This window comes from Didymella exigua, assembly GCF_010094145.1.
Source record: "Didymella exigua CBS 183.55 unplaced genomic scaffold M421scaffold_6, whole genome shotgun sequence".
NCBI lineage: Eukaryota > Fungi > Ascomycota > Dothideomycetes > Pleosporales > Didymellaceae > Didymella > Didymella exigua.
This window is the reverse complement of record NW_022984780.1, coordinates 490057-507111: the sequence shown is the minus strand read 5'-3', so window position 1 is coordinate 507111 and position 17055 is coordinate 490057. Positions and strand designations below refer to the sequence as shown.

General features: G+C 58.2%; 8 protein-coding genes across 8 annotated transcripts; 5 read left to right on the top strand and 3 right to left on the bottom strand.

The window, feature by feature from the left end:
- The first annotated feature begins 1362 nt into the window (after positions 1-1362).
- Positions 1363-5169, top strand: M421DRAFT_417884 (carbohydrate-binding module family 48 protein). Its single transcript, XM_033591615.1, has 3 exons — positions 1363-1656; positions 1709-1838; positions 1926-5169. Exons 1-3 carry the CDS (start codon positions 1634-1636, stop codon positions 4701-4703), a joined length of 2931 nt encoding a protein of 976 aa, XP_033451481.1. The 5' UTR covers positions 1363-1633; the 3' UTR covers positions 4704-5169.
- M421DRAFT_342324 (uncharacterized protein) lies at positions 4994-6973 on the top strand. Its single transcript, XM_033589488.1, has one exon. The coding sequence runs from the start codon at positions 5284-5286 to the stop codon at positions 6733-6735; it is 1452 nt and encodes a 483-aa protein (XP_033451480.1). The 5' UTR covers positions 4994-5283; the 3' UTR covers positions 6736-6973.
- Positions 6974-7210: 237 nt separating this feature from the next.
- On the bottom strand, positions 7211-9058 carry M421DRAFT_2746 (uncharacterized protein; the record flags this gene model as incomplete). Its single annotated transcript, XM_033588838.1, has 4 exons — positions 7211-7707; positions 7758-7886; positions 7956-8392; positions 8439-9058. The coding sequence occupies 4 exons, from the start codon at positions 9056-9058 to the stop codon at positions 7211-7213; spliced, it is 1683 nt and encodes a 560-aa protein (XP_033451479.1).
- Positions 9059-9447: 389 nt separating this feature from the next.
- Positions 9448-10857, bottom strand: M421DRAFT_417882 (ATPase, V0 complex, subunit D). The gene is made up of 4 exons (XM_033591614.1): positions 10793-10857; positions 10653-10741; positions 9703-10598; positions 9448-9651 (listed from the first exon to the last, which is right to left on the bottom strand). The coding sequence occupies exons 1-4, from the start codon at positions 10822-10824 to the stop codon at positions 9568-9570; spliced, it is 1101 nt and encodes a 366-aa protein (XP_033451478.1). The 5' UTR covers positions 10825-10857; the 3' UTR covers positions 9448-9567.
- A 161-nt stretch (positions 10858-11018) lies between these two features.
- M421DRAFT_417881 (uncharacterized protein) lies at positions 11019-13649 on the top strand. The gene is made up of 3 exons (XM_033591613.1): positions 11019-11145; positions 11196-11650; positions 11705-13649. Exons 2-3 carry the CDS (start codon positions 11200-11202, stop codon positions 13168-13170), a joined length of 1917 nt encoding a protein of 638 aa, XP_033451477.1. The 5' UTR covers positions 11019-11145; positions 11196-11199; the 3' UTR covers positions 13171-13649.
- Positions 13290-13781, top strand: M421DRAFT_342303 (uncharacterized protein). Its single transcript, XM_033589487.1, has one exon. It carries the CDS (start codon positions 13410-13412, stop codon positions 13683-13685), a length of 276 nt encoding a protein of 91 aa, XP_033451476.1. The 5' UTR covers positions 13290-13409; the 3' UTR covers positions 13686-13781.
- Positions 13782-14048: 267 nt separating this feature from the next.
- M421DRAFT_57187 (pseudouridylate synthase 3) lies at positions 14049-15812 on the top strand (the record flags this gene model as incomplete). The annotated part of the gene is made up of 1 exon (XM_033595477.1): positions 14049-15812. The coding sequence occupies one exon, from the start codon at positions 14049-14051 to the stop codon at positions 15810-15812; it is 1764 nt and encodes a 587-aa protein (XP_033451475.1).
- On the bottom strand, positions 15782-17055 carry M421DRAFT_342297 (ubiquitin-like protein). Its single transcript, XM_033589486.1, has one exon. It carries the CDS (start codon positions 16791-16793, stop codon positions 15972-15974), a length of 822 nt encoding a protein of 273 aa, XP_033451474.1. The 5' UTR covers positions 16794-17055; the 3' UTR covers positions 15782-15971.

Below are 17055 nucleotides of genomic sequence, written 5' to 3'. Positions count from 1 at the left end.
TCAATCTTCCAGAAGGGCTCTAGAAATCGAAGCGCTGCCCGGCCGGCTTCTGCGCAGCTGTAGCCATCCGCCGAGACAGCTAGGGACGCTGGCAGTCATGGTTCACGCGCATTGGATGCTACCACGTCACACGATGCAGCTGTGGCAGGCCGAGCATCAGCCTGCAGTGTTCCTCGCGATGCACCAAGACAAAGCTCTGGGAGCTGTCGCAGACTGAGCTCAAAACCAAGAGCTGCCGCTGAGCTGCGCCTACGAGGTAGCTCCCGCGTCACCAGGACTGCGCGCTGCCCCATGCGCCTAGGCGGCGAGCTGCAGCGGAGCCATGCAGAGGAGCTCCAGGAGAGGATTTTTGTTCACGACATGTTCGCCTTGATGTGAACCTTGACGGAACTATCTGCAGCTATGACACAACAAGATGCTTCTGGCAGTACGTTCCATCTGTCTAGAACTGACGGCTGGGTGACCGCATCTTGATGGAATGCACCAATCAATAGCCCCTCGCACACGATAAGGAAGCAAAGCACGCTGCACGCCACCTACGGGCTCATGGGTGACGGACATATCTGAAGCGCAGCAGCAGGAAACATAGCTAGAGGTTGATGAGAGGGCAGCTCTCACACGTGAGTTGACAGAGCTGAAGGGGCACTTTGGAACCGTGATAGCCGTCCCACGATAGCTCTAATGTCACCGGGCCCAAGTACCTCTCATCAGCGACCGAACACTTCCTTGACGAGACCTACGCCTCGTGCGGGCGGTGGGGGCGGCACGATGTGATGGAACGCGCTCGAAATCCTCGTCAGTGGTCTGAAAGCCTGCTACGGTGTGAAGTTTTGGCGAGTCTACAGTTGGCGGTGTGCTACACAGTGGTGGCAGGCCCGAATGTTGGGACACCCGCCGCAGGAGAAACACGATGGCTTCCGCTGTTGAGCAGGCCGCGCTGTTTGGAAGGGCAGTGTGGCGATTGCTTCAAGCCACGCTGTTTCACAAAGTCTGCTGGTTGCCCAACACGCTGGATCTTCTTCGTGGAGAATGCTTCTGCTGTAAGGCGTGACAGCGATTCGGCCATAGATGTGCGTCATCGCGCTCGTGAGACGCACGAGCTTCTCCTTCCGAGCTGGCGGGGCTGGCTCCCACCTGTCAAAGCGACGTCGTGGGCGAATGAACAGCAAGTAAACACGGCAATGAACGCTGGGTAGTCAGAGTGGAGCTGCAATTGAACAAGGCCCACCAGCGGAGGATTGCCAAATTCCGTCATCGCACATGCTGCTGCTGCTTTCCGCGAGCGACGCGGTGACTCGCTCGCCAAGCGTGAGCTAGAGCTGTCTGTCATGCAGCGTGGAGGTCGCCGCAGAGCTGAAGCCTCATCGATTCTACATCTCCATATATCACCCGTCTTTGAAACTGCGCGGCTACTCGTTTCGTCTAGCAGAGCCTTTAATCTTGTCGCCGTAGCCTGTTGCAACTTGCAAGTCACACTAGCTCACGGAAGCGCCGCACGAGCACAGCCACTTGGTTCTTAGCCTCCTCAGTCCTGTTCCTGCTTTCCCCAACCCCCTCGCTGCTTGCGCTCAAGACAAGGTCCCACCCACCGCGCAACCTCGCACCCCAATCGCACGCCTATCCTTACGCCGCCATGGGCAAATACACATTCACATGGTAAGCTGGTCGCTTTTTCTGCGTGCGCGCATTGTACTCACACGCCATGCAGGGAACACGACGCCGACGACGTTTACGTGACCGGCACCTTCGATGACTGGAAGAAAACGGTCCAGCTAGAAAAGGAGGGCAGCGTCTTCAAGAAGACCGTCGAGCTTCCCCAGACCAAGACACAATTCAAGGTACGCTCGCGCTGCGACACGCGCCTGTCGCTCAGCTCGGCTGCAGGCAGCCCTCCAGTTTGAACGCATTCTAATCCATGTGCGCAGTATGTCGTCAACGGCAACTGGTGTATCAACGAGAGTGCACCCAAAGAGGACGACGGCAATGGCATTGTCAACAACATCCTGCTGCCTGCGGACATCGTAGAGGAGCCAGCGCACACACTCTCCTCCGCCGCGCCGCAGTCGTCCACAGCAGCGCTCGCCGGCGCCGTTCCCAAGGAGAAGGATCTTGAGAAGAGCAAATCTAATGACTCCATCCCCGGCGCGTTCCCCATGACGCCCACACCCAGCACCGAGCAGCGCCAGTTCATCAACCCCATTCCTGCTACTGCAGGTCTGGGCAACCCAATCAAGCTTGCGCCTGAGGAGCACGTCCCTGCTGCAAGCACATTGACCGGCAACACGGTAAACTCCACAGTCAACCTCAAGGGCGAGCCTGAGGAGGATGAGAATGCTACGGTCAGCGCTGCGCCTATTCCCGCAACTGCTGGCGCTGGCAACCCTATCCACCTTGCCCCCGGCGAGAAGGTCCCCCACCCTAGCACTTTGACCTCCAACACCATCAGCAGCACCGCCAAGACTGACGAAGCCTCGTACCACAAGTCGGACTCGCAGGCGCCTCAACTTCCTCCTGTCGCCATCACCCCCCAGGCCGAAAGGTCAGGCGGCATGTTCAACCTGCCGGTCCAGACTGGTTCCCTAGTCCCAGAGTCTAGCCTGCCAATGGGTGTGGATGCGAAGATTGAGAAGGACACTGGTGTCCACATCCAGTCTGCTGCTCCTTTGAGCTCCACCGCTGCTCTTGCTGGCCAGGTCCCCAAGGAGCCCAGGGGCGTACCCGAGGTTGTGACCGAGAGTCAGAAGGAGGCTGGCTTCGCTCCTGAGGCCGCTGCCAACTCCGAGGCTGTCCTTGACAAGAAGGAGGTTGAGCAGGAGCTCAAAGAGACTGTTCCTGTCAAGACCGATGCCGAGAACGACCACGCCCCTACCATCGAGGCCGACAAGTCTATTAGTATCGGCGAGAGCGTTGGCGCAGCCGCCGGCGGTGTTGCCGCTGCTGCGACCGTAGGTGCCGGCCTGTTCGCTGGCGCGATTTACGCCGCCAAGGAAAAGACCGCAGAGGCTGTCGGTCTCGACAAGGACGCCACTATCGGCCAGACCGCTTCTGCTGTTGGAGCCACTGCCGTCGATTCTGTTGGTCTTGACAGCTCCAAGACTGCGACAGACAATGTCTACCTCGCAAAGGACAAGACCTTTGACGCTGTTGGCCTTGATAAGAATGCTACTGCGACCGACAACGCTTATCTTGCGAAGGATAAGACACTCGATGCCGCCGGCCTCGACAAGAACGCCACCGCGACCGAAAACGCCATCCTTGCTAAAGACAAGACCGCTCAGGCGACCGGTTTGGACAAGGCCGCCGACAACGCGTATGCTGCCAAGGACAAGGCTGTTGCAGCCGTTGGTCTGGACAACTCCGCTTCGGCAACCGAGAACGCGCAGCTCGCGAAGGACAAGACTTTTGGCGCTGCTGGTCTCAACGGCTCGACCATTGGCTCCAGCGCTGCAGGTGACGTTCCCGTTGTCGTCGCCGAGAGCCAGAAGGAGGCCCATGCCAGTCCCGAGGCCGCCGCGAACCCTGAGGCTGTCAGCGAGAAATCGAAGCTTGAGCAGGAACTTCTGAGCTCAGTGCCCAAGTCGCAAGACCACGGCGAGCCTGCGCCTTCGGTCGCTATCCCCGCCCTTGTCTCCGACAGCCAGCGCGAGGCCCACGTAAGCCCCGAGGCTGCTGCGAACCCCCTCGCTGTTCACGACAAGAAGGAGTTCGAGTCTGAGCTGCTCAAGTCTGTTTCCAAGACTGACGAGTCTGGTGAGCATGCTCCCGTGATTGCTGCCGCTGCCGCCGTAACAGGGGCCGCAGCTCTGGTAGGAGGCGCTGCCTACGCCGCCACATCTGGCCACAAGACCGAGCTTCCGGATCGTTCTGTTCCTTCAGTCGTTGCTGAGAGCCAGAAGGAGGCCCATGCTGCTCCTGAGGCTGCTGCTAACGCCGAGGCTGTTGCTGAGAAGAAGGAACTTGAGTCTGAGCTATTGAGCCAGGTCAAGAAGACCAACGAGTGTGGCGAGCCTGCTCCTACTCTTTCGGCTGCTACCGCCACTACTGCTCCTGGCGCCAGCACATCTGCTCCCAAGCTGTCTGAGAACTCCTACCCGCTTTCGACCGACTACAAGCCGGCTACGCAGGAGGAGATCAACCGCGCTCTTTCTAGCACCACCGATACACCCTCCACAACTGCTACCGGTGGTCTGAACGCCCCTGCTTCCCAACCTGCTCAGACAGAGGCTACCAAGGCTGCTACCATGCCCGCCACGGTCGTTACTGCTGTTGCATCTACCACGTCGACTGAGCCTACCACCTCTTCCAAGGCTGTCGAGCCCGCTGTCTCCAGCACAACCGACACAACATCCGCATCGAAGAACGAAGGCCTTAACGCTCCTGCTGCTTCCGCTGCTCAGACTGATGCCACTAAGGCGGCTGCTGAGCTGGCCAAGGACGACAAGGAGGGTATCTTCAAGACTACCACACTCGAGCAGAAGCAGCCAACCGTCACCACTGGCACTGAGACTGGCACAACCGGCACTACCAGCCAGGGCCTGACCGCGCCCGAGACACCTCAGAAGGACCGTAAGGACTCCGACGTCTCCCCGAAGGGTACCCCAGGCAGCCAGAGCCTTGCATCCAATTCTGCCACCACCGACAAGAAGAGCAAGAGGCGATCGTTCTTCGGCAAGCTCAAGGACAAGTTCTCCAGCAAGAACTAAGCTGGCTGTGATTCTTCTCGTACATTGAAGGTCTTTGCAAGTGACCTTGGTGCTCGTTGATATACCCGAGGGTTCGGATGCCGTGCGGCTCTGCCTTTCTCTGTCTATTGTTCGTCATACGGAGTTGGCTCTGTTTGGTCTATACCATTTCTGCTTCTCTGTTTGACATGTTCTGCTCCAATTTGTACTCGAGCTTTGGTTTCGCCTGTGTATGCGCGTTCACGATGCATTTAGGCTGCATGTGGAGGGGAGCTACGATGGGGATTTCCAGTACTTAATTCGCTAATGTAGATGCATTAGATCTGTTTTACAATGATTGTCTTGCGTTCTAGATATCTGTTCAGTCGTTTCTACTTCGTGACCAACTTTTGGTGTTGCTATGGAAATTCGCTCCACTACATGCTGGGCCAACCCTGTCGGTTAGTCTTCCTCATAACACGACAGTGCCCAACTTCATCACACATCGACTCACTCACAACATCAGGGATTTATACATCAAAGTGTATCGCAACCTCAACACCTTACTTCATGATCCCATGATGTCGACCCCAGACGCGCACACAATGCCAGCATCCCAACAATGCGCACTCACACTCTGCCAACCATTTCACTGCATAGTACGGCGACCAGGCTTTCACGAGTACCCCTCTCGCAATACATCTCTCGTCTCTCAAGCCCAACAAAGAAAGATCCTTTCAACCGCACATCGAGTCCAACCAAAGCCAAGCTACTCAGAACACCGATGTGCGAAGCGACACAGCGCGACCGCATGGCACGCCCGCCGACGATGTCTCAGCAGGCTAGGCCTCGTCGGCCATACCACATCGCACATAGCCAGGAAAACGCAGTTCGGGACGTTCCAGGTGGTGCCCGTTCTGTACCGGAGGCACCTCGCAAGCCTCATGGTCAGGATCGGGAGCGCAGAGCAGACGTAATGAAGATGCTGCCTCGCCAGCTGAAGCCTCGCCGGCCGTTGCAAAAGTCTGATCGTAGCCCTGAAGCGCCCCATTGTGAGCTGCGAGCTGCTGGGCCAATGCCATCCAAGTATTCGGAGAGGACTGTCGACTTATTCACCATGATCGATGAGCACATGGCGTGGAATATGTCTGCCTCGGACGCAGAGTCGCCGCGCCCCAACAGCTCGGGTACGATGTTTGTTGACTTCGGCGCAGATGGTGAGGTGGAGGTCTCGTACCGCAACGGCATGAACAAGAAGCTGCCCTGCGTCCCGTCAACGACCCCTGCACCGTCCCAACCCGCGTCTCCACGACACACGGTGGATATCAAGCAAGCCCCCAAGACCGCAGGATCGAATCAGCAACACGCCGAGGCGCATTTGAAGCCACAACCACACCACCACTTTCACCCCTCGCGCCACGACTCAGTCATCCACCCCGGCGCCTCGCACACCATCGATATCACCCAGCCCCCTCCTTTCCCTCCTCCAAGCCGCTCACTCCCATCTCTACCTTATCGAGTCCCTCTGCATCCGCAGAGCCGAATGCCCCAAGTCCATGCTACCTCACGCTCCGTCTCGACAGCAAAGACGCACCGCTCTGCACCTGCGCCATCAGCAGCACCAACGACGACGTATCGCACTGCCCGCGATATCGAGACCCGCGGTGCGCGCGATGCGGTGTACACCACCACCAAGCCCGAGGGCATGACGGTATCGTACAAGTCCGGTGGTCTGACGACATCTTTCCGCGTCAACTCCGCGGTGCACTCGCACCCCGAGGCACAGAAGCAGCAGTACCCGAACGGTTCCCCTCCACAGCGCTTCTACAACCCTTCCATGCATTCTTCTTTGACACACGTGTCGCTGAAGATGGACACGAACAAGCCGCTTCCACCGCTGCCCCCATCATCCCGGGACTCCGACGATTGTGCCACGCGCTCTCGGCAGCTGAGTGCGCTGGAGAAAGAGAAGAAGCGGTATAAGATTGCGCGGTTTGTGAAGACGGTGTTGCGCAAGATGGCGGGTTTGGCGGACAAGTTTGATGAGCATCAGCATCGGTATCAACGCAGGTAATTTGTTAGTTGCGTTTTTTTAATGATCCATTTCGAGGTGTAGTAGTGCGAGAGGTAACAAATAGCCGTAAGCGTGTCTCGTCTACCCATAGTGGAGATGGGCTCGCAGGCATGAGATAAATGGCGGTTTCGTCGAGAGTGGTGATCCGCTGATATCGAAGCTGGACTTGCTGATGAATGTGTTGCTCGACAGTTCAAGAGAATTAAGAATGTGATATGCAGTCTCCAAGTTGTTCCTGGATTGCTCCTTCGGTTCTGTGACGTAGACTACCAGCGTATGCCTTCCTCTCCATATACACAACATGGGCATCGCGCCCAAGACCCAGATGTCGCGCGGTCTCGCCTCATCTTCTGCCATATTCTTTTCGTTTGTGTTAAAATTGCGATATTCACAGACACTATACCTTGACAGTACTTTAGAGCCTCCAGTTCCTTCATCATCAACACTGTTCGCCTGTCATGCTGTCTCCCATCGCTCACTTCAGCTCATTTGGATACATACCAAGCAGATAAGCGCAGTTGTTCAGGCCACCTTTCGCCATCTTGTGCTTCGTGAAGCTCCCCTGTAACTGCCTAGCTTCAGTAGCGCTCATCTGGTTGGCGTCTCGAAGGTACCGGACGAGGCAGTTGACGTATCGACGCTCAGCCCGTGCTCGAGCCGCGGTGACTTGAAGTAAGTCAAAAGTCACGCCAGTGCATCGTGACGGAAGGTTCTGAATGTTATGCTCCTGTGCATATGCGCGCTCAAGGTTCGTCCGCGCTGACCGCAGTTCGGCTGCTTGTGCCCGCAGCGCAGGAAGCACATTATCCGTCTTGGGCTTGTTTGCCCCTACTCTGCGCGTCTGTCGCGACGATGTGACATTGGACCTGAACTGATTCGGTACGAGACGCGTGTATCGGTTTCTGTGGACGTGACGTGGCGCCGGGCGTTGTACTGGCACCTCATCCATGATCAAGTCGACAATGTCAACACCTGGGACGTTTCAGTGAATCTCCTTGAAAATTACATCCATTTGCACTTACCTGTCGGGTCGCGCCGCTCATGTTCCAACCGCTCTTTGCCTCGCTCGTAAATATCGTCGATGTCTATGCGCCGAAAGCCTTTGCGAACAAGCGCTGCCCTCAACTCCTTCATGAGGACATCGAGAACATCTGAGGAAGGTCAGTAGAGACACAAGGTTTTCTTGCCCAAAGAGTGATCAAGCCGACGGCAGTACTCACCGATCCCCTCATCATTCGCCTTCGCCATTCTGTATCTTACCCGCGCGTGGCGGCGGGAGGTATGCAGCGACGATGGTTGTGCACCAGCCTCGCCAGCGAGCTTTGGCAGATGTCCAAGCACCACGTGCTCTGGCAAATAGCGGTGCGGTAGGTACTCCTCCTGGAGCTGGTACTCGTACCACTTGTAGGCATCTGAAGGGTTGCCCCAAACAGCGTAGCAGATCAGCCGACGCAAGCCTGAGTTCACCGGCTGACCCCGCGCAAGTGCCTGAATACCTCCACGGACCGCTAAGTCGATGCGGTCGATGATGTCCCATCTGTATTCGAACCCTTGGAAAAAGTCGCCGAGCTCAGGGTCGACCTTCGTGCGCAGTGGCCTGTAGGGATAATTGGCTGGAAGACTGAAGTACTCCGACTTTATGACGCCGTCGACATACCTGCCAGATGTTAGCTTTGAAATTCCCAAGGACCTGCACAGCCTACCTAGCCGGCCGAGTATACCCTCGCAAGAAGTATCTGTATGCGTCTAGCGGAGATGACGAGTTGAGCTCCGTAATGGTCTCACGACCCTCAGAGCAATCGGCGATCTCTGGGTGGCTGCGGAAGAACCGATCAATCTCGACCAGGAATCCTCTCGAGATCGACCGGCCAGCTAAGTATGATAGAAGCTCGTCATCTGCGGTGTCGGCGAAGGAGCGCGGCTGAGTGACTGCTGTTAGCGAAAGTGATTCGACCAACACCGGCCTTCCACATGCCTCAAACCGGCGGCTGTGTGGTGTACTCGTCACCCATGTTACTTCCTGTCCGCTATCATTGAAATCGAAAGTCTCCACGCTTCGACCAGCATGGCTTGCGCATGGGACAGGAGGGGGCACCTCGTAGCAGTCACTGTCACCGTCGTCCTCGACGATGACCGGAGACAGACGAATACGTCGATCGCGCGTTGAAGGATTCTTGGCTGGTGCGTTTATCCACTCGCCTCCTACCCACCAACCCCGAGCCTCCCTCGCTGTAAGTAAAGCTGAGCCTTGTGGGCGAGGAAGCGGGGTGTCAGGTTGGTCGTAGGCGTAGGGACGATGTCGCCGACCAGCGTTCCCGGTCATGGTGCCGCTGCGAGACCTACTTTTGGTATTGCTGGTGCTGGCTCACGTTATATATCCGTCACTGGAGCGTAGGACTGGGAATGAAAGACAAGCGGGCCCAGAACGAAGCGAGAAACGCGACTGCACGGCGGAGATCGAGCACAGGGTGGTGAGGGGAAAGATCTCAAGCGCGTCGAGGTGAGAGTGAACCGTAGCTTGGCTCACAACGAATAGGAAGGCATGCGCCCACGACGCGCCGAGCAGCGAACACGCAGTAGCTGCACGCCAATGAATGAAGATTTCGGAGCCGGGTAGAATAATGGAACAGATGAAGACCGCAGAGTGAAGCCATTAGCTGCAATGGAAGCTTCTGGTAACGCATGAGACAAGCAACAGCAGAGAACAAGAAACGCATTCACGGACATGTACATTTTAATGGACCGAGTCTGGATATACGAACCGAACCTTGACGCCACCCAATACGCTGCATGGTCAAATGAAATATGCTACAACTGCGACGGATGCTGAGCTCAGAACACACTGATGTAGTTACCGATGCGCTCTTTCTGGTTCTGCGCAATACACTCGGCTATCCAGGTGATGTTGCGGATTTCCTATCGATGTGTCAGCATGTCTCGTTGAACATGGTGATGGGTCAAACATACCTGTTCGCGCAGCTTCACCCACGCGTAGACGACAGCGTGTGTGAATTGGTGTGTAAATGCCAATTTGGAGATCTCCATCTCTTTCTGGTAGAAAAGGTCTTCCAAGCTCTTAGACTCGCCGCCTGTACCGCCTGCCATGTTGCCAACAGCGCCACCACCACCCTGGCTGAGCCCTGTTTGGTCGAAGAAGCTCTTGTACTCTGCAACGCTCTCCACAGCAATGCGCACACCTTCAACGTCATCTGCTCGTGAGAGCATCATAGTTCCCTCAGGGTGCAGCTTACCAAAGGCAGGATACAGCTTCTTCCTGTCTGCCTTGGAGAGCTCGGTGCCGAACGAGTTCAGCGAGATGTTGATGCTCCTGCGATCAGCCTCGAACTCGAGAACCTCTGACATGACGTCAGATGTCGGTGTTCCGGCGATCTCGGGGTCGGTGTTGACCCAGTTGTGGAAGTCCTCGAGGTAGTTCTTGTACAGAGTGTTGCGGATGATCTCGATGTTCAACTCGTCGAGGTCCTGGTGGCTGAGCGAGCCCTTGAAGTAGGGCGCAAGCGGTGTCTCGATCAGAACAGAGTTGTAAAGCTCCTCGATATTGGTGGCCACACACAACACCGGCATTGTCTCGAACCAGCCAAGAGGGTGGCATCTCTCCAACAGCTCACGCGTGTCCCTCTCGTGCAGCGTACCAGTGATCAACAGCGCAACATTGTCGATCATGTATCCGTAGGTCAGATATTCCATGAACTTCGACAGAGAGCCGGTGGCGTTGGCCTGAACGTAACGGAACTCGGCAACGAGCTTGTCGGTGGTTTTGGCGGCGAGCGCAGACGTCGAAGGATTTGGAGGTAGAGAGGCGAGAAAGTCCCCGTACGCAGGTGAGAGTTGCAGCTTGACATCTGGGGGATGGCGTCAGATAGATCGAATGCGTGCGCCGCCGCGAGAAAGCCTACCGTCGATGGTCTCGCACTGTGTCAAGTTGCTGTAGTTCTGGCTGGTGAGCAGCGCATTGCGGTAGCCGCGCACCACGCCCTCGATGTAGCTATTCACTCAGTCAGACAACTCTCCAAAAAGCTACACAAGCCATGCATACCCGTATTTGACGTTGTAGAATAAGCCCTCCATGATGCTATGGTGGAGTCTTGCTGCAGACGCTCAGTTGCCGTCATGGTGTTGCTCGCGGCCTGAGCGCTGGTCAGCCCGACGTTCAGCCGTGTGCAAGGCTTGGCCCCGATTGATTGGGTTCTGCCGGCCGCGCCCACTTGCGCGAACGCCAATAAATGCTTGGCCGAACGCGCCTTCCTCCTCGACCTCACACTCAAAAGTTCTGGCTCTCACATTTGTTTGCGCAAGCACCACCACCACCCCCGCGAAAGCCATTATACCCCACACAACACTTGCGCGCTTTCAATTCGAAGCAACTACGCGACAAGTCAACACTGCATTGTAAGTTACTCCCCGCTGCTGCCTGACGCGCCTGCTGACTTTCACTGCAGCGCAATGACGACACGACGCACGCGTCGCGCCGCCGCGGCCGCTGAGGTCACAGAGGAGGTCATCACGATTGAGACGCGCAGCAAGCGCACCCGCGCTGCTCCCCGAAAGGCTGCCACGACCACCGCGACAACTTCCACCAAGACCAAGAGCACCACTAGAGCGAAGCGCGCGTCAACACCAACAGGCGAGACCACCCCTAATGCGCGCGCCAACGCGCAACCCACGACGCGCCAGAAAACGGTTGCGACCACTCCCGCGCCCGCAACCAACAGCAAGCGCCGGCTGCGCTCCACCAACACCGAAGCAGCTTCACCTCTGCGCGCGCTCGATGAGCAGCCCGCAAAGAGACAGCGCACTACCTCGAGAAAGGCACCTTCGCGCTCCGCACCTGCCAAGTCCGTGTCGAGTCAAGATGACGACGATGACGAGGAGACACCCATGTTCTTCACCAAGAGTAAGTCAGGTCTCCTGAAGACCTCACTGATCAATGCTGATTTCTCGACCTCAGAGTTTGATTCCTTCGATGTCCAAGAGCCAGAGCCAGAGCCAAGCGCAGAGTTCATGACCGGCGACGAGTCCGCAATGGCTCTCCTCAGGCTTGTCCAGGAGGCCGCCAGATCACCCCGACCCGTCGAGTCTGTGTCAGAAGTGCAACTTTCACCCTCGGCGCCCAAGTCACTCTCTCCACCTCCTGCGACCATCCATCAAAGTACCTCAACTCCCTCCAGGAGCATCTTCGCAAGCTTCACTACGCCATTCACAGCTCTTAAAAACTTGTTCGGTACTCCCGCAGCAGCCTCCCCGTCGCCATCACCGACACCCTCACGACTGCCCCCAGCCGGCTCGATGACGGAGGCGCTCTCTATCCCGCCGACTCCGGTTGGTGAGCGCGCCAAGCGCACGAGCAAGAAGGCTAATAGGAGGCCCAACCGCTTCGTCAAGACTCTGCTCCAAGGTGTCGAGCAGCACGAAATCGACCAAGCCGCAGCATGGGCGGAGAGGATCGCTGCAGATCTCCAGAAAGACTCGGCTGCCGGCGACAAACGCAAGCGCCTCGAGACGCCAGTGTTGTTTCGCGACCTCGAGCATTTTCCGGCCAGCAAGCCCTGGCAGTCTGGGTTCCGCCTTCCAGAAGATGTTCTCGATCTGGATGACGATGATGTCGTTCCCGCCTGGGCTGTGTACATCTCTATGGTCGAAGAGGAGCACCGACAGACCAAGAGATCCAAAACAGCGCATGTTACGCCTATTGACGACGAAATGCCGGCTTCGCTGAACGAGCTTTTCGGTAGTTCGACTACGTCCGAGATGGACTTCCACCCACGCCGCGCAATCGAACCCTCACCGATGTTCGACACGCCTCTCAATCACAAAGAAGGTGGCAACATCTTCACCGAGCTGCACGGCCATGATGCAGTGGCCAGCGATCGCGAGACCCTCCAGCGTGAGCTCAAGGCTCGAGGCAGTCAGGCTCAGAACCAGGTCAAGACATGCCAGGCAAAAACAGCTCAAAGCCTTACCAAAGCGCACGACCCCGCGCATGGCTCTTTCAGCGTTCCAGATTCGGACTCGGAGGATGAGGACGATGAGGTAGCCAGTGTGCCGCCCGTCTGGACACAAGCTCCGCCACCGGCACCTACGCCAGCCCATGTGTCACTGCCAAACACTTCACAGCAGGAAGTGGAGCGTCAACGCCAGAAGTTGATGAAGCATACACCGCACAAGCCAAGCCGTCTACAGCAAGTGTCATATCCATCACCAAGCGTCATGTCTGACGCGGGTGCATCCCCCATGAAGCTATTTGACGATGAGATACCTTCGATTGAGCCACTTGTATTTGGCGACGCCGAGCTCGACGCGGCAATTGCTGCGCTCTCGAAGTCGGAAGGCCTGGAGGCCAAACTTTCGGCGATGCATTGGTCTATGCCAGTCATGAGCTACGACTCGGACGAGGAAGAAGTCTCGCCAATTTGAGGCGATTTACGAGTTTGACGAATTGACGAAAAGATACCCCGGTCGTTTTGCACTGTTTTGTTAGCGTTGGGTAAAGGAGGCGTTTTTGAATATCCTGAAGGGTTTGAACAATTTGAGGATTTTGAGGGTCTGGAATTGGAAAGTTTGGAATTGAAAAGTTTGGAACTGGAAGGTTTAGGATTGGAAAGTTTGGAAGAGTTGGGAGGGTTGGAAGGCTCTGAAGGCTTCGAAGGACTTTAATGTTCTCTTGGTTTGTGGGATGGCTTGCTCTCATGTACTGTAGTTTCCAAGCTCTACCACGTTTTACCAGGTTGGAGAACCCGTCGGTCGAGCTTGTCCGCAAGGACTCGCTCCTGAGGGTGAGCTCGCCTGGTGAAGGGTTGGCCACTGCTAGCGAACTAAGTTCACAAGATGCTGTAGCCACCAGAGTGTACCGTGAGAATGGATCGAACTGGTTGCTGAGTACAAATACATCGCAGGATCGTGCTAGGGAGCGGCATATTGGTGTGATGTGATTGGAGGCTGCTTGTGGCGGTGCGTGTTGGTGGGATGTGATTGGAGTTGGTGGGATGTGATTGGAATTGGCGTGATATGGTTGGAATTGGCGTGATGTGATTGGAGTTGGCGTGATGTGATTGGAGTTGGCGTGATGTGATTGGAGGCTGCACGAGCGGCGTCATGGAAAAAAAGACGGGCGTGACTCGGCGATGCGACTCCAATCCATGCGGCGCTTCACCCCGCCGGGCCACGCGAGCGCCTTTCCCGAATTCCAGCAGTCGCTGCACCGCCTGTTCTGCTCGCGCGGCAGCTTCCACAGCCTGTCGCGGGTCCCTCAGCGCAAGCAGCGCGCACAGCGAGCGCCAGCCGGCCGGACAGCCATGGCCGCGGGCTACGAGCAGTGGTCGCCGCAGCAGCTGATTGCGCGCATACAAGAGCTGGAGGGCCGGCTTGGGACGCGGTTGGACGAAGCCACAGCGTCCAAAGAAGCCACAGCGACGGCGGCCACAGCTCCCCCGCAAGACGATGGCACGCCGTTCCGCAAGCCGCCCAAGGCGCCGCCGAAAGTGTTCGATGCGGCCAAGTACAGCACGCGACTGGTCGCGCTCAAGTTTGCGTACCTCGGGCAGAAGTACAACGGCTTCGAGCATCACAACAATAATAAGACGCCGCTGCCGACCATCGAGGAGGAGCTGTGGAAGGCCCTCGTCAAGACGCGCCTCATCAGCCCGACGCCGCGCGACGGCAGCAGCACCGACTACGGCAGGGTCGACCGCAAGACGTTCGCCGCCTGGGACCGCGACGGCGCCGACGTCAACTGGGACGGCTGCGAGTACTCCAAGTGCGGCCGGACCGACCGCGGCGTGAGCGCCTTTGGCCAGGTCATCGGCATCCGCGTGCGCAGCAACCGCCCGCTGCCGCGCCCGACACGGCCAGCAGACGCCGACGAGCCTGCGGTAGACGATGCGGCAGACGCCGAGCCCGCCGCGCAGAAGCCCTTCGAGGACCTCGCCGACGAGCTGCCCTACATGCAGCTGCTGAACCGCGTCCTGCCGCCCGACATCCGCGTCTATGCGTGGTGCCCGAATCCGCCGCCCGACTTCAGCGCCCGCTTCTCCTGCAAGGAGCGCCGCTACAAGTACTTCTTCACGAACCCGGCCTTTGCGCCCGTGCCCGGCTCAGCTGGCCTGTACAGCCCCGCGCACCACCCAGACAGCGCGCCGATGCGCGAGGGCTGGCTCGACATCGCCGCCATGCAAGACGGCTGCGACAGACTGGTCGGCCTGCACGACTTCCGCAACTTCTGCAAAATCGACGCCTCCAAGCAGCTCACCAATTTCCAGCGGCGCATCTTCCACGCCTCCATCGACGAGGTGAGCCCGCTCGCCGTGCCTGCCTTCCTGCAGCACGCCGCCGCAGCATCCCCCGCCGCCGCCGCGCCGCCCAAGATGTACTGCTTCACCCTTCACGGCTCCGCCTTCCTGTGGCACCAGGTGCGCTCGCTCGTCGCCATCCTGTTCCTGCTGGGCCAGCGCCTCGAGCCGCCGCACCTCGTCTCCGCGCTGCTCAACGTGGACGAGAACCCCACGCGCCCAAAGTACGAAATGGCCTCGGACGCCCCGCTGGTGCTGTGGGACTGCATCTTCCCGCATGCCTCCGAGGTCGCGAGCGCAGAGTCCGAGGACAGGCGCCACGGGTACGAGGACCGGCTGGCCTGGATCTACGTCGGCGACGAAGGGGGCGTGGAGCCGAAAGCGTCGGCGACGCTGAAGCACGGCGCGAGCTCCATGGGCCGCAGCAAGTGGGGCCGCGGCGGCGTCGTGGACGACGTGTGGGAGCTGTGGCGCGGTTGCAAAATCGACGAGACGCTGAGCGGGCTGCTCATGCAGAGGATCGCGGACCTGGGCGTGAGTACGCTCGATAGGGAAGCGGTGGTGGATCAGCACAGTCTGGGCGTCGCAGCGGGCGCCCCACGCGTCTTTGATGGAGGCAATTTTGGCAGAGCAAAGGGCAACTACGTACCCGTCTTGGCCCGCGAGCGGCAGGAGCCCGTCGAGGTTGTCAATGCGCGGTATGCGGAGAGGAAGGGCTTGCATCCTGACCGGTACAAGAGAGACGATGGAGATGGAGATGCTGTGGATTAGGGCGCCCATTGTGCAGTGCAATTGATCTGCTTGCTGTGCATGCTTGATGCTTCTCTTTTACTACTATCCCCTGCCCTGTCCCTCTCCTACTGTCCCCTGTCCTGTCCCTCTACTACTATCCCCTGCCCTGTCCCTCTCCTACTATCCCCTCCCCCTCCACTAATCCCCCGTATTCAACTCCAGATCAATCTGCACCCCGTTGCTGATTGCATAATCCGCCAGACTCAGACTGTCGTGGAACGGCCGCTCGCCCTGCCGCTTGAGCATGATCTCGTGCACCGGCCGCCCGATCTTGGCCGCCACCATGGCTTTGAGCACGCGCACGGGATCAGAGGGGAGGCAGGGGACTTGCGTCTTGGTGCCCAGCCGGTCGTTGATTGTCACGAGAATCATGGGCTCGGTGGGAGCGGAGGCGGGGGCGGGCTTTGGCTTGGAGGAGGAGGAGGAGGAGAGCTTGGACGGGCCGTCTCTGCGGTCCCTGTCGTCCCTCCGTCGGTCGGGGCGGTCGTCTCGTCGCTCTCGGTCGCTGCGGATGCGGTCGTCCCTCCTGTCTGCCCTCCTGTCGTCCCTCCTGTCGTCCCTCCTGTCGTCCCTCCTATCCCCTCTCCTGTCGCCTCGCCTTCCATCGTCCCTATCATCGCGCCGCCTCGAGTCGCGCTCCGACGCCTCTCTCTTGTCGTCCTTCCACTTCAACCCCGAGTAGCTCTTCGGCTTGCGGCGCGCGGGGCTGCGGCTGCGGCGCGGTGAGCGCGAGCGCTGTCTTGCGTCTGTTTGATCGCGTCTTGCGCCGCGTTCTTCACGCCTCTTGTCTGTTTCTTCACGTCTTTTGTCTGTTTCTTCACGTCTTTTGTCTATTTCTTCACGTGTTTTGTCTGTTTCTCCACGTCTTGCGTCTGTTTCTCCACGTCTTGCGTCTGTTTCTTCGCGTCCTCCGGCGCGGGCTTCTGTGGGCGCCTCGCGGGGCGGCGAGGGCGAGGGCATGGCTGCGCGATACGACTTCGGCTGTGCAGATACGACTTTGGCTGCGCAGGTGCGATGCACAGGTGGAGATGGACCGCTGCACGTTGTTGTGGAATGATGTCAAGCGGTGCCTGCAAAGTTTCAAGTCGAGCTTGAGCTCGGACTTGGACAGGGATTGTCAGGCGCCCCGCTTGTTCCCGCCGCTAACGTCGCGTTGGACAGCGCGTCATCTCCCCGCGCACTGCACAAACACTACCTTACGCGACACAGTCCGACTCCACCC